The sequence below is a fragment of the Scleropages formosus genome, chromosome 1 (genome assembly GCF_900964775.1).
Source record: "Scleropages formosus chromosome 1, fSclFor1.1, whole genome shotgun sequence".
NCBI classification, from domain to species: Eukaryota; Metazoa; Chordata; class Actinopteri; order Osteoglossiformes; family Osteoglossidae; genus Scleropages; species Scleropages formosus.
In genome coordinates this window covers 22,471,494-22,485,682 of record NC_041806.1, presented here as the reverse complement: position 1 = coordinate 22,485,682, position 14,189 = coordinate 22,471,494, and the positions used below count along the sequence as shown (strand labels likewise).

The 14,189-nt window shown below is 45.2% G+C and overlaps 1 protein-coding gene across 1 annotated transcript in view; it reads right to left on the bottom strand.

Moving 5' to 3' along the window:
• The window catches only part of LOC108933094 (interleukin-1 receptor accessory protein-like 1), a 207,846-nt gene that overhangs the window by 179,515 nt on the left and 14,142 nt on the right, over positions 1–14,189 (bottom strand). The window contains exon 2 of the mRNA XM_029251473.1: positions 13,407–13,686. Within this exon, the coding sequence (XP_029107306.1) occupies positions 13,407–13,686 (280 nt within the window). The remainder of the gene's footprint in view (positions 1–13,406; positions 13,687–14,189) is intronic.

The window sequence follows — 14,189 nt, the reverse complement described above, 5'->3', positions numbered from 1 at the left end:
ATTGGCTCTGAAACTTAATTTTCTGAATGGGTGTGGTCTCTTCTCATCTCTGGCATGGCCCCATGAGAGATGCAGCTGTGGGTATTCAGTAGCGCACGAACGGGTGCTATAGAGTCAGTGTTTGCCACAGTACATGAGCAAATTGCTTCATTGTGGCTGCGAGTGACACTGGGGAAAAGCTCCGAAGTTGTGCGTTTATGCTCCAAACAATTGCGCAGAATACCGAGCCGTTCTGGAGATGCTCTATGCGCTTTTGGACGGGGTCCCGGCTACAGACCGCAGTCTCGCTGAGAGATTTCAACACACGTGGCTAATGACTGAGCGATGTGGAGGGGTGTATTTGGAAACGACGTGTCCTAGCTGATCTGAACCCATGAGCTGAGCCGTTACTGGAGTTCCGTGCCAGTCACGAAACATAATGTTTGCACACTAGATGTTAACTACTTGATGTTACCAGGAAATCTTAGGTTGACCTCAGCTGCCTGAGGTGGAGGAAAACGTCTATAACGACATCTGGGTCCTTTTCGTGAGTGACGGCAGGAGGAACTGTGAGATCGACCAACAGTTAACATTGACATTTACTCATTTAGCAGACGCTTTTCTCCAAAGCGACGTGCGTCTCAGCGAAAACGCAAATTTGTGCATTACAGTTGGTGCAACGGCTGCGGTACTAAACCCGGTACAGAACTCTGAAATGAAGGACTCGGTCCTTGAACAAACCCTATAATTTAGCCTTTAGAAGCCCCTCAACATTCTTCTAAAAATTACATGTCCAGTCTGGCCTAGGAAATGCCTGGGGAGTAGCTGGAGACCGTTGCTGGGGAAAGGGAAGAATACCGTGATCTACTTGGTATGTTGGCATTACCACTCTCACGATCGATGGAGGGATGTCTCAAACCCATACGGAAACGATTCGGAGAGCGAGCTCGGAAAAAAAAAAAACGTCACCGACAAAACAACGGTGCGGACCATGCCCAGCAAGTGGAAGAGCCTCGCTTAAAGTTACAGCCGCATCCTATTCAGCCTGGCGCTTTACCCATGGTTCACTCAACCGCACACTGGGAGATGAACTCGGTGTGACCCAATACGATTAACGCGGAAAGGCTCCGCCATGAAACGCAGCATGGAAGGGCACCCTCCTTACTTAAATACGGACATATTTACTGCGTATCCCAGACCTGTGCGGGCAGGTGGCCCGCTCTGCCCGGGGAGCTCATCTGCAAGTACAAACAGACAAATTATGACGCAGATAACATACGGACCCTGCCGCAGCACACGCAATCTGCTCGCTGCCACTTTGAATTAAAGCAGTTTACCTCTGTCTCTTTAACAAAGCACTTCATCATCTTCTTTGTACAAAAGCAACATTCCCTAATGAGTTTAAGTAGCACCGTGATTCCATTATTCATAGCAATGTGCGCTTGCTGCATTTCTTGAACAGACACTGCACTGCAGCACTCTTCCCTAAAGGAAAGGCACGGAGGGTTGCACAGGGTGAGAAAAAGAGTGGAAGAGGGATAGCGTGTCTTTTGCTAACCTTTTGAGGACATTTTTCGAAGAAAACAATGCAACTTTACATGACATTTATTCATCTGACCCTTTTCTCCGAAGCAACTTAAACTGTTAAGCTACTTAACAATTATTTACGCATTTATAGAGCTGGGTAATTTTTATTTATTCCTTTTTTTTTTTTTTGTGTGGATCTACCTGTGAGAAGTTTTTTGATAATGCATTATAACCAAGAATGGTCTCCACCTTATGCAGAAGCAGTAGAAACAGTAGCAGCGAAATATTGTATTTCAGCGGCTCCCTGAAACGACACGTAACAATCGTTTGGGCTTCCCCATTTGCATATCTAGACTCTGTAGCAGGGAAATCAATATTTTAAAAGAAGGTCAAACATTTTCAGTTACTAACATGAATTTTGAAGCAAAAATTCCAAATTCATCGCTAACATATGCTGATACTTGAGATAATGTGGCGCCGAAATGTATTTCTCTAAATGTCAAATCTGTTGTAAGAAATCCTCGTTTAATCAAAACAAGTCCTTATTTTCCTACAAGAAAGGGTTCGCATCTGCAAATTGTGCTGTTTAGAGCGGTTCATAGGCGTAACGGAGGAAAACAGATAAGAACCTATGAACGAGCAAAAATTCTGTGAAACCCATTAGTTCAGCTAATGAGATAATCATAATCAGGGTGCATTAATAATTTTGCACCGAGATGATCAATCGAAGGGGAAGTTTTCAGGAGAAAGTCTGGGTGGCAATCTCTCGCATAAAATGTGACATTTAGAGAGCGGAACACATTCTTTGAACAGACGCCGTACGCCAAATAGAGAAATAGCGTCCAATAAAATATTTATAGAAAAGACAGAGAAAAACAGTTTAAAGACGCTGGTCCCATTTTTGAGGAGCTTATCAGATGTTTGAGGCTAATACCTCCGGTACAGTAATAATGTGTTTTTAACAGTGTCCCTTGGACAAATCAGTAAATGTAATGAACGTGTTATCTGGGGGGAGAGTAAGTTCACAGTTTGGGTATTGAGGTCAGATGTCGAACAACGGATGTCTGTTAGAAGGACAGGCTGTAAGATCGAGGTCAGAGGATGGTCTTACAGGAAATAAACACATTGTTGTGCGCGCGCACACACACGCGCACACACACACACCTTTGTTAAAGCCATCTGGCCTCACATGGGTTCAGCCCTTTATGGATAGATGCCCCCCGTCATCCAGGGGTGATGCTCGCCTCTCCATCACGGTGTGTCAAACGTGTCAAACCACTTGGTCACAGCAACATTTGAGCCAAATGACCTTTCCCAGCCTTGCTGACATTCCCTTTCCCATCAGACAGAATCCCAGACAAAAGGAAACTTATCAGAAGATATTTAAACCATCGAGAGTTATAGTACAAGAGGCAACGGGGAATACAATACTCGTGAAAACAAAAAACATAAAAAGTTGTTATAAATCTTGCAAAAATTCCGCTTTACCATGGTCATGTGACTTTGATGCTCTGCCTGGGACCTGCCTTTAGCTTGAGGGCTGGAACGAAGGATACCGAGAGTCCTAAATGGCATAAGACAAGTCCAAATAGCTTTCCGCTCAGACAAACGCTTTCCCTTGGGGCCCAGTGGTTAGAGGGATGACAAAATAAATAAAGGCTTGAATCCGTCACTGAAAATTTCTCATCTCTATTAGTGCCTTTGTGCCTTTTCCTTATTGTCAGACGAAGCGTGGCGTGAGCTTAAGGGCTGCCTTTGTGCCACGACTTGAGACTTGTTAGGGGTCCGTGTTCGTCGCCGACGGCTGGACGCGACGCGTGGGTTTGTGCTTGTGCGCTGAGATAAATGACGGTGCCGACGCCGCAACGCCCAGATGTTATATGTCTGCAGGAGCGATCTACCCAAAGTATCAAGAGACAACCTCACAGATGGAGGTGCGTGGAACGTGGAGCTGGGAAGAGACGCACAGAGACTGGACTCACGTGGTGAGAGCGCACACACACACAGAGCCGAACGCGGACGTAGACGTGTCGGGCGTTGTCGCGGTCAGACGGAGACACGTTTATTTACAGGGCTGTTTACAAGCGCAAAGGGGATCAGTGCAGGATCTGTGACTTGAAGGTCTCACCGTGCAGCGACAAGGAGACAACGACCGGATGACTTAGGAAACACAGTGAGTGGGGGGCTTAGCAGAGATGATGATTCAGTGATGAGGGGACTCGGGGAACACGATGAGGATGCTGAAGGTATCACGCAGGTTCACATAGGAGGCGGAAACGCCGGATCACGGAATGCAAGACGAAGCTTCTCAAGCAAGGTAAAGACGGATGTTAGAGAGTCCGACTTTGGATTATTGCTACTCTCCGCTCTGATTTAGCTAACCGGCCCTGAGGGAAGTATTGCGCCCTTGAGTTGTGGCAACAGCGTGCGTGTTCAGGCGGACACATAAACATATATGCACGTTTACACAGATGGAAACATACGCAGACACACCCGCATGCATATGCGCAATCGCGGCAATGTCATCTTGGACAACGATGTCGGCTCAAAAAATGTTAAGAAAAACGCAGTAAAGCATGCAAGTGCACACGCTCTCAGAAACACATTCATTCACATTGCCGCACGAACTCACTCATGCGCTTACATACATGGCTTCAGTTAAACACACACACACACACATCATCTGAAAACACTTGTCCCATACTGGGTCGTGGGGAGCCGGAGCCTAACCCGGCAACAGAGGGCGAAAGGCCGGAGGGGGAGGGGACGCACCCAGGATGGGATGCCAGTCCATCGCGAGGCACCCCAAGCGGGACTCGAACCCCAGACCCACCGGAGATCAGGACCCGGTCCAACCCACTGCACCACCGCACCCCCTTCGGTTAAACAAAGGTTGTTAATAATAATAACCGCAACAACACGTGTAAGTACACAGTGTCACAGACAGACATTGATTCTCTCACGCAGACACGCATACACACAGAAACACGAATGCAAATAAATACAGAGAAAAGGAGGAAAAAAAAAGAAAGATGTGCCGAACAAACACATTCATTCACGTCCACACATTCTCGAAACGCACACACCTTTGCAAATAAAAATATTGTCAATTTAAGAACCCTAAAAAGCATACACCGCCACATTGTCCTCTTTGTCATAGAGCGCACGACACTCCACTAGTGAGAAGGTATTCAGCATCCCACGGTAAAAAGGCTCATCATTTAGACGCCACTTGCTTGACACGTCCCAGTGTTTGCAAGCTCCACCCCCTGTGTAATAGATGAGGGCAGTTATTGGTTATTGGTCTTGACGGACAGATACTGCTCCCAGTGGCACACCTGTTCATCCAGCTGTTCCATCCGCAATAACCAGGACACCCGAAGTGCTATTAAATGCCAATTATGAAACCTGTTATGAAAATGCTGTCTGTAAATAAGTCGGTGGATCATCTACAGATGGATGGACATCCTGTGTTTTTTTTTTTTAAATAAACTGAAAAATACAGAAAAAGAGGACAAAATAGACAACATGACATACTGCAAATAGGAAAACTGATGCAGGAAGCAGCTCAGAAAGAGGAGGATAAAATCCTCATATAAGTGATAAAATGCGCAGGAAGAACTTGGCTGGCACAGCAGCGGACAAAGAATGATTCATTCTGTATCAGGCCACAGATTCCAATCCCTCTGTTCCTAAAATGAGACATTTTTTGGGTTCTCTTCCCCATCTTGCAGACAGCGTAATCCGGATACAATCCGAGCTCGATACGTTAACAGTCACAAGCTCCCTGTAAATAGGAAAAACAGAAAGGCAGAAAACAAAAGGACCACATCCCCCCCCAAGGGAAGGCTCCCAGATAGTCGTGGTGAGGGGGGTGTGCATCACTTTGCGATAACCCAGCTGTAAACACCGCTATAGTAGTGTGTCGGGTCTCAGTACATCATCAACACAGAGAGAAAAAAAAAAAGATCCCCATTGCCTTTTCCAACAAGTGCTCTCTGCCATGAGGACAACAGTATTTAAATCATACAGCAGCCAGTTTGTGTGTGTGTGTGTGTGTGTGTGTGTGTGTGTGTGTGTGTGTGTGTGTGTGTGTGTGTGTGTGTGACCATACATACAGGGAGAAAGGCACCTCCCCCTCTGGTCTCTTGGTGGTCTCACTCACAAGTGGTTTTTTTTAAAAATAAGTCTAAAGTCTGTAGCTTCTTTGTTTTGGCCCTGAATTTACTTGTTCCTCAGAACTGCTGAATCCCTTTCAACATTTAGGGTCTCAGAACTCATCACATTTCGGGTCCATCTCTCTCCTGATCTGCCAACAGCTAAATAAATAATATTTACGACCATCTCCGTATTTCCTCTAACTTCTACACTTGATCCACCCCAGCAAAAAAAAAGGTGGCATTGGACAACTGAAATTCTCTGTTTCAGAGTATCCAAGTCGGAGCCCCACCCTCAGTCCCATACATTGGTGTGATCTGAATCAAGCCATTCAACCAAGAAATCCCAAAAATAAACACAAACTGAACTATTCTGTGTACAGAAATTACCAAAATACCTGCTAACTGCTACACAGGTCGGATCAGCAGCTACACAAAGCATTTGGTTGAGGTTATTGCAAATAAAGGAGGTTCTACTAGTGAGTAAATACAAAGGTTGACATATCTTCCGATAACCTTGACTGTTCATTTATTCATTAGAGAGATGAAAATGTAACATGCTGTGTATGTTGGTTAAACAATATTTTTTTTTTATAGATTAGATGAACATTAAATGCGGGTGCAGTGGCGCAGTGGGTTTGGCCAGGTCCTGCTCTCTGGCAAGTCTTGGGTTTGAGTCCCACTTGGGGTGCCTTGTGATGGACTGGTGTCCCATCCTGGGTGTGTCCCCTCCAGCCTTGTGCCCTGTGTCGCTGGGTTAGGCTCAACCCTGCTCGGGACAAGCAGCCTCAGCCAACGTGTGCATGTGGGAGGAAACCAGAGCACCAGGAGGAAACCCACACAGACACAAGGAGAACATGCAAACTCTAAACAAACTGAGCAGGGGTTAAACCCTGTCCTCTCACACCACTCAGGCGCTGTAAGACAGCAGAGCTACTCGCTGTGCCACCGTGCCGCCCCTTATATTTGTGGAAAGTAACGTATGGTTTACAGTTGCATACAGGAGCATATCAACTTGACCAAAAATATTAGTAATAATACTGCATGGAGTTCAATAGAAATATTGGGGAGACACATTCAGCCTGTTTTGCACATTGGGGGCCATGCACCCGTCTCACCTTATATCACACCTGCGAGCCTTTCAGCGCAGCCCCCTTCCTGCTGCCCTGCTGTGGTCTTCCGGGGCAGTCTGGCTGCCCTCCATGTTACCCACATTACCCTGCCACTGCCTGTGATGGCTGCCCTAGGACCTTCTACTTTTAATACTGACCGCACAAGCTGTCAGCTGCGCTGGGTAAGCGAGCACAGCTGGGTTTCCATCCTTCCCACATTGCCCCCAGGAGGGGTGCGAAAAGGTTTTCACTCTTGACATGTGCAGCCGTCTTACATGAGTCAGGAGCCACAGCTGATTCGAGTGCTGATTAGAGTCTCTCCACCACGGGGACCATTATTACGTCCTCCTAATTTCTGACATCCAGATTGCAGCGTCCGAGTGTTGGTGGACATCCACAAAAGGGCACATGCTTCAAAACACAGTTCATATTTTACATTTATTTATTTAGCAGACGCTTTTCTTCAAAGCAACTTCCAGTTAACTCTATGTAGTCTTATCAGCCCACACACCTTATTCACCAAGGTGATTTACACTACTAGATACACTGCTTACACTGGGTCACTCATCCATACATCAGCGGAACACACTCTCTGTCACTCATATACTACGGGGGAACCTGAACAGCATGTCTTTGGACTGTGGGAGGAAACCAGAGCACCCACAGGAAACCCACACAGACAGAGGGAGCACATGCCAACTCGACACAGACCAAGCAGGGATCAAACCCGTGTCCTCTCAAACCACCCACGTGCTGTGACACAGCAGCACTACTCACTGTCCTACTATGCCATGCGAACAAAGCTATATAAATTTTGACAGGATAGCAATCTTGTCATGCATAAATAAAATTTCTATGTATTCTTCGATTTCTATGAAATACTTCTGTGTTTTGTATTCTGAGTTGAATGCTTGTAAATCGCTTCAAATATACACACACACACACACACTGTCAGAACCGCTCGTCCCATACGGGGTCACGGGGAACCGGAGCCTAACCCGGCAACTCAGGGCGTAAGGCCGGAGAGGGAGGGGACACACCCAGGACGGGACGCCAGTCCGTCGCAAGGCACCCCAAGCGGGACTTGAGCCCCAGACCCACCGGAGAGCAGGACTGTGGTCCAACCCACTGCGCCACCGCGCCACCGCACCCCCGCATTTGTTTCAAATATTTAAATACTTTTTGATGAAAAGATTCACTTTGCCCAACATCCAGTCACTGGGGAATAAAATCACCATTGACCTTAATGAGGAGGAAGCAAAGTACAAAGCATATAAGTCACGAAGAACATAATTATTGTTGCCATAAATTGTTATGTATTGACCTGTACGCTTGAAAATGACTTCAGACTAAGAGATTTTTTTAAACAAATGGGGATTCACTTTGTAAAGCAACCATCTACTGTTTTTTTTAAATTCTGGAAAATATATTTTAAAATATCATCGAGAACCACTGGATTGTTGTCTGTTGTTGGTCATTCCAATATCATGCCACCCAGTCTCGCCACACAGGGATGAACTGCAGGAGATCCATACAGAAGCACACACACACACACACACACACACACACACACACACACACCCCCTCCAAGGTGGCAAACTAGCAGACTGGTTCCAATCGCCCACTGATCACGTCAGCATCACCCAGCTCTGCCTTCCATCCTGCTTCCCACGGGAAGAGCCTCTTACACACGTGGGCTTCCTTTCCTGTTCGACTGGACCCCATCAGAGTCGGACAGCAGTACAGTGACGTTCCGCGACATAACGATGTCCCGGCACAGGCCTTCCGCTTCGAAGTGCCAGCGGCTTTGATCGGCATCATCCTTGGGGTTGCAACAGCACCCTCAGCTGTTGCGACAGCATGACATATGATTCTGTTGACCAACTAGAGACCATGTGTCACACTTGTCATACTGCGCACTTAGCCTTAAAAATTTATACATAAAAGCATGAACTGCTGAGCGACGTCCAGGACACTAACAGAAAATATGAGAACAAATACATATTCCACACTAGCATAATTAAGGCACCCCATAGAAGTGTCCGCACATGGTACTTACACTTATTAACTATTATTATTATTATTATTACTACTACTACTATCACCACCCTGTGATGGAGTGACATCCCAGGGTGGTGGTAGTAGAGTAATAATAAGGTTTGAGCCTAATGATTCTGGGATAGTCTCTGGATCACTGCGGCCCTGCTCAGCACAAAGCAATTATTATTAATATTATTAATGTCATTATTAGTAGTAACACATTGCAAGTTGTGCAAGTCTGATAACACAGAATATAAAGAACACCTTCCGTCTCGCCAGTGTGGCACTGTTAAATCACCATGTGCCCTTCCGTGGGGAAAACAAAGAAAGAACGGGGAGGGAAAAAAAAAAAAAAAAGTTTTTGGTAACAATCACTGTAATGTGTACTATCACTTTTGAAGTATATGAACAATCGGGGGGAAAAAAAAAGTTTAAAGAGTGCTTTGGACAGTTCATCTTTTAAAAATAACTACGCAAATTATCTTCCAAAGTTTCCCAGGGCATTGCAGCCCCGCTAAGGCTTATTGCACTCTCTGAAAACTGCTTATTGTAATGAATCAGACTAATGAAGCATTTACCAAAATCCGCACGTTATTTAAGAGGTTAATAAGTTATTACAACATCATTATGCACAGCGCTGCTTTAAACAAACTTTGTTCGGAGAGGCTTCTCTCCCCATCGTGTGTTCTGGAGCGGAGGGGTAGCGAATTTTCTATAATTTAGTGTGACAACCAAGTTCACGGGTCTGAAAGCACAACAGACACCTTTTCCTTCACATGGAAGATGAGCAGAAAGACTCAGCATAAGAAGACAAACTTTTGCATTGAACTGCTAAGTGAGTCTGATCTTTACAAAGTTATTCCTGAGTTGTAGCCTCAGATCACATATTCAACCCCCCCCAGATCTGTACTGTTGGTATTAATAGATGCACTCCTTACTTTATACTGTTTTTGGCTATAACTTCTGTTCTTCTACTGTTAAAATGTTCAATATCCTGAGAATACATATACCACATCATTTACGATTAATAAGTGGCACACTGCCACAGTGAATAGTGCTCTCGGTGCCTGGGTGGCGTGGGATGACGTGGGTTCGATCCCTGCTCAGTCTGTGTGGAGTTTGCATGTTCTCCCCGGGTGCTCTGGTTTCCTCCCACAATCCAAAGATAGGCATGGGACGGCTTGTGGTGTAATGGTTAGTGCTACTGCCTTTGCACCCAAAGGTTGCAGGTTTGATCCCCCCTCTGGCTGTAGTACCCTTGAGCAAGGTACTTACCTTGAATTGCTCCAGTCAAATTACCCAACTATATAAATAGGTAAATGATTGTAAGCGTGTAATAACTGTGCCCTTAACATTGTAAGCTGCTTTGCAGAAAAGTGTCAGCTAAATGTTAAATGCTGTTCAGGTTCACCCAGTGTATGAGTGACAGAGAGAGAGAGTGTGTTCCACTGATGTATGGATGAGTGACCCAGTGTAAGTAGTGTATCTAGCAGTGTAAGTCACTGCGGTGAATAAGGTATGTGAAGTCATAACACTACACAGAGTTCATGGGAAGCTGCTTTTGGTGAAAAGTGTCGAATAAATGTAAACCTATGGTTCTAATTCCTTGATGGAAAAAAAGGGAGAAAATCATGCATTTCCAAGAAACCAAGAGGGGGCAGTATGTATAGTTATAGTTACATGACACTTCCCGCTGTTCTCAGGGTTCATTACTGTACTCACATCTGCCTGCCTGTGGTGTGAGCCACTCAGAGATAACACAATGTTTTACTGTGAGAACTGGTAAACTGAACCACCTCAGCATACATGGATATTTTGTCAAACGTCATTCAATTAAACCTTTCGTGTTTGAAGGCATCAGTTTATCTGGGACTTGGTTTTCGTGTCAGATTTCTGGGAAATATCATTAAGTTTATTCATTTGCAGGTCCAGTCTGAAAAGTACGCAGTTCCGGATAATCTGACCCGGGCTCTGTAAGCGCAGTACCGTCGAAGACCCTGTAATAATCCATTGGCAAAATGTCGGAACAAAACCGTGACTTCAAATTTTGTGTGCTGGAGAAAACAGCATTTTTTACAGAAATTAGTAGCGAGAAAGTGATGGCGAAAACATTCATGTCTTTGCCTTTACACACAGTTTGTTCACGCTCAGGAGCTGATGCTGGGCCAAAACATTCAAGTGGCGAGGAAAGCCAAAGGGAATGGAATTATTTTGTCTCAGCGAGATTAAGTGTTGGCCTAAATTATGATAAACAGTTCTGACTGTCAGGAAAGCGACACACTCGGGCAAATCAAACCTCCCAGGTCCACATGAGGGCTGACTGCGCAATACCGCGGTGCTGAGTGATTGAGCTCCTCTGGTGAAAGCGTGGCATCAGGCCTTGAATATGTCACTCTGACTCCAACTCCAAACCGGGTGGACAAACACTAGCAGAAGTGAGAAGCAGTCCATGAAATGCAACCCGCCCAGCTTCTGCAGGGAATGGGGTTAGGCTGAAAAGCCCAAAGTGGGACCTCATGTCCTGCCCCAAATTTATCAGCATACTACACTTCCCCCCCCGTCAATCAGCCCTGATTTCTTCCTGATAACAAATCAAATACTGAAGAACCAGATAATAAATAACATTTTATATCTTAGGGGGTGCGATCCTGCTTTCTGGTGGGTCTGGGGTTCGAGTCCCGCTTGGGGTGCCTTGCGACGGACTGGTGTCCCGTCCTGGGTGTGTCCCCTCCCCCTCCGGCCTTACGCCCTGTGTTACCGGGTAGGCTCCGGTTCCCCGCGACCCCGTATGGGACAAGCGGTTCTGAAAATTTGTCTGAAAATTTTGATATCGTGCATGGAACGGCTTGACTAAGGCAGGGAGCGGCTTAAGGTGGAGGAATGGGATGTGAATGATGGAGGTGAACGTGATGGAGAGGTTCACTTTTTTTTTTTTTAACTTGTTGCTGTAATTTGATTTCATAGAACGAATACTTTGCGCTCTAGTTTTAGACAAACCTACCGCAAGAGAAGCATCTTTCTGTCTCCATACTCTACATGCTTTAAGACAACTTTTCTTCAGACTATGAGGTACTCACACATACTTTGCCTTCTTCACCTTAGCTAACACGTTCTGTTACTTTTTTTTGTTTAATAGTTATTTTTCATAAATATGGCACTAAAAATAACTGGACAATGAAAGAGCACGCAAAGATGAATAGATGGATAAGCAAGCAACACTGTAGAATGTTGAACTGCAAATGAGAGCGTGGGTACACATTTCCCACAATGCACTGCATCTCAGCCTGTCTCACAGTTACTTACCGCAATTTTCAAATGTGGTTTGAATTTAGACCGAATTTCACTGGCCTGGACTGGATGTCAGACTGAATTAAAAAAAATCTCGACCAATTAATGACAAGTGGTGTTAATAATAGCCGATTGGATAAGCAAAAAACTGGATATCGGGAGACTGAACATTTTGGGATGAGTTTACCTTTACGGAATAACAAAATCCATCATTAATAGCCAAAAATACAGATTGACAACATCACGCTGAAACGCCCTCAAATATCAGGAAAACTCTCAGTCGCACGTGATCATAAGTCCACCAAAAATAAACAGGATCTATTGAGACATTTTCTTGGAGTTGATAATAGATGATACAGACAATAAGTGCCAAGACTGGCTACTGTCTAACGCTGCTGTAGTTGTGATTTAGTTGATATGCCATTACATTCAACACGCACGAGCCAAGGGCTGCCAACAACAGTGGCACCCATCGCCTTAGAACTTACTCACTGTACCACGAGTGAAGCATAGTAATAAATACATTCCAGAAATACACAAGCACAGAGCTTAAACCACTATTTGGACACGGCTAATGTTTGCAAGGAACAGCATTGTGGAACTGATTGAAAGCAATACAAGCTAATTAATTAGTCTGGAGGTAAACGGCTTCCTTCTCTGTGAGACAGTGGGTTGGCTACAAATGGGCACCAGAACTGCAAAAAAAAACGAGAGATAGCGAGCAAGATGAGCGAAGATATTACAAGACGGCTGTTCTATATGTTCACCTGTAGCGGGTTTCGCACTGACCTACAGTTATGAAGAATCCATAACCCGGTCTATCAATAAGTCTTTCCCCATGTGATCCAGGAAGTTTGAAATGTAATTTAGGGAAACATGGATAAGAGCACGGGGATCTGATGTTTTTCATTCAATGGGAGGGTGGGGTCAGTTCTCCCCTTACCCATCTTCTATGCAAATAGCATGTCTATTACTGTTCCACCCTGCCCCCGCCGAATAGCTAACATATCCCGTGATAATGAGCAATGTCACAAATAAGCGTTATAGCTCTGCCGATGCCATCTGACGTTTTACCGCTCCCCTGAGCCGAAAGGAAATTCATTTTGCACGCTAACCGGGGTGGATCCCTTCACACTCGTCCGATGCTCTCGTGGTCGCATAACAGAGTTCATTAGGGGGACATGGGTATTCAAAACACCCTGACTTATGGGCCACAGGCCCACCTGTTGCCTTCCTACGCCATTGACAAGGAACCTAGAAGGTTTCATGGGAAACCAAATCAAAATTCTGGCGATCAGCTCACCTTAGCACACAGGAGTACAGCCCGACATCCTGCAGCTCCGCCGGCCGGAACCAAATGGCATCCTCTTCCTTGCTCATTCGCAGGCCATCGAATGAGATGGGCTCCTCGAAGTCGCCGTGGCCCGTGCTGCGGTACCACATGAGGCTGAGGCCGGCACCCTGCGCGTGCGTGTAGTTTGCCCGGATGTATCCGTAGAACAGGGCACATTTAATCCGCACCGGCTCCCCCACGAGCACTTTGTACTTCAGGTAGTCCACAGACCAGTCCGTGCAGCCGTCCACTGGAAGCGAAGTGTGAGGAAAGGAGAGTGTGTTAAAAAGATGGCGATAAGTAATAAACACCACAGCAATAGCAGCATCCTAAGATGATCAAAACTCAGTAGAGCAAGTAGGTGCTCTTACATCAGGAGAAAAAGAAGTAAAAACTATCACTCAAATCTGGCATGTCAGTGAGAATTTTATTACCATGGGAACATAACTTACAGCAAAATATAATTCACTAATTGGACTTTTTTTTTTTTTTTTTATAAAGTCTCTACTACCGTCATATTATGTTATTGTTTAGATCATCGGCCTTAATTTCATTGCTTGGCTTTACAGAAACCATAATGAAATAAAGTCATCAGAGGGAGCACAAAACTTGTCTTGCTGAGATATTTAATATGATGCAGGGAATGAAAATCGCTTTTCATGGAAAAATTAACGTTTCAACTGCGTAATAATTAAATTGAGTTCTGTAGTACCTGGTCACCTTTTTGAAACTTCTTACACAGTGCTACATGAA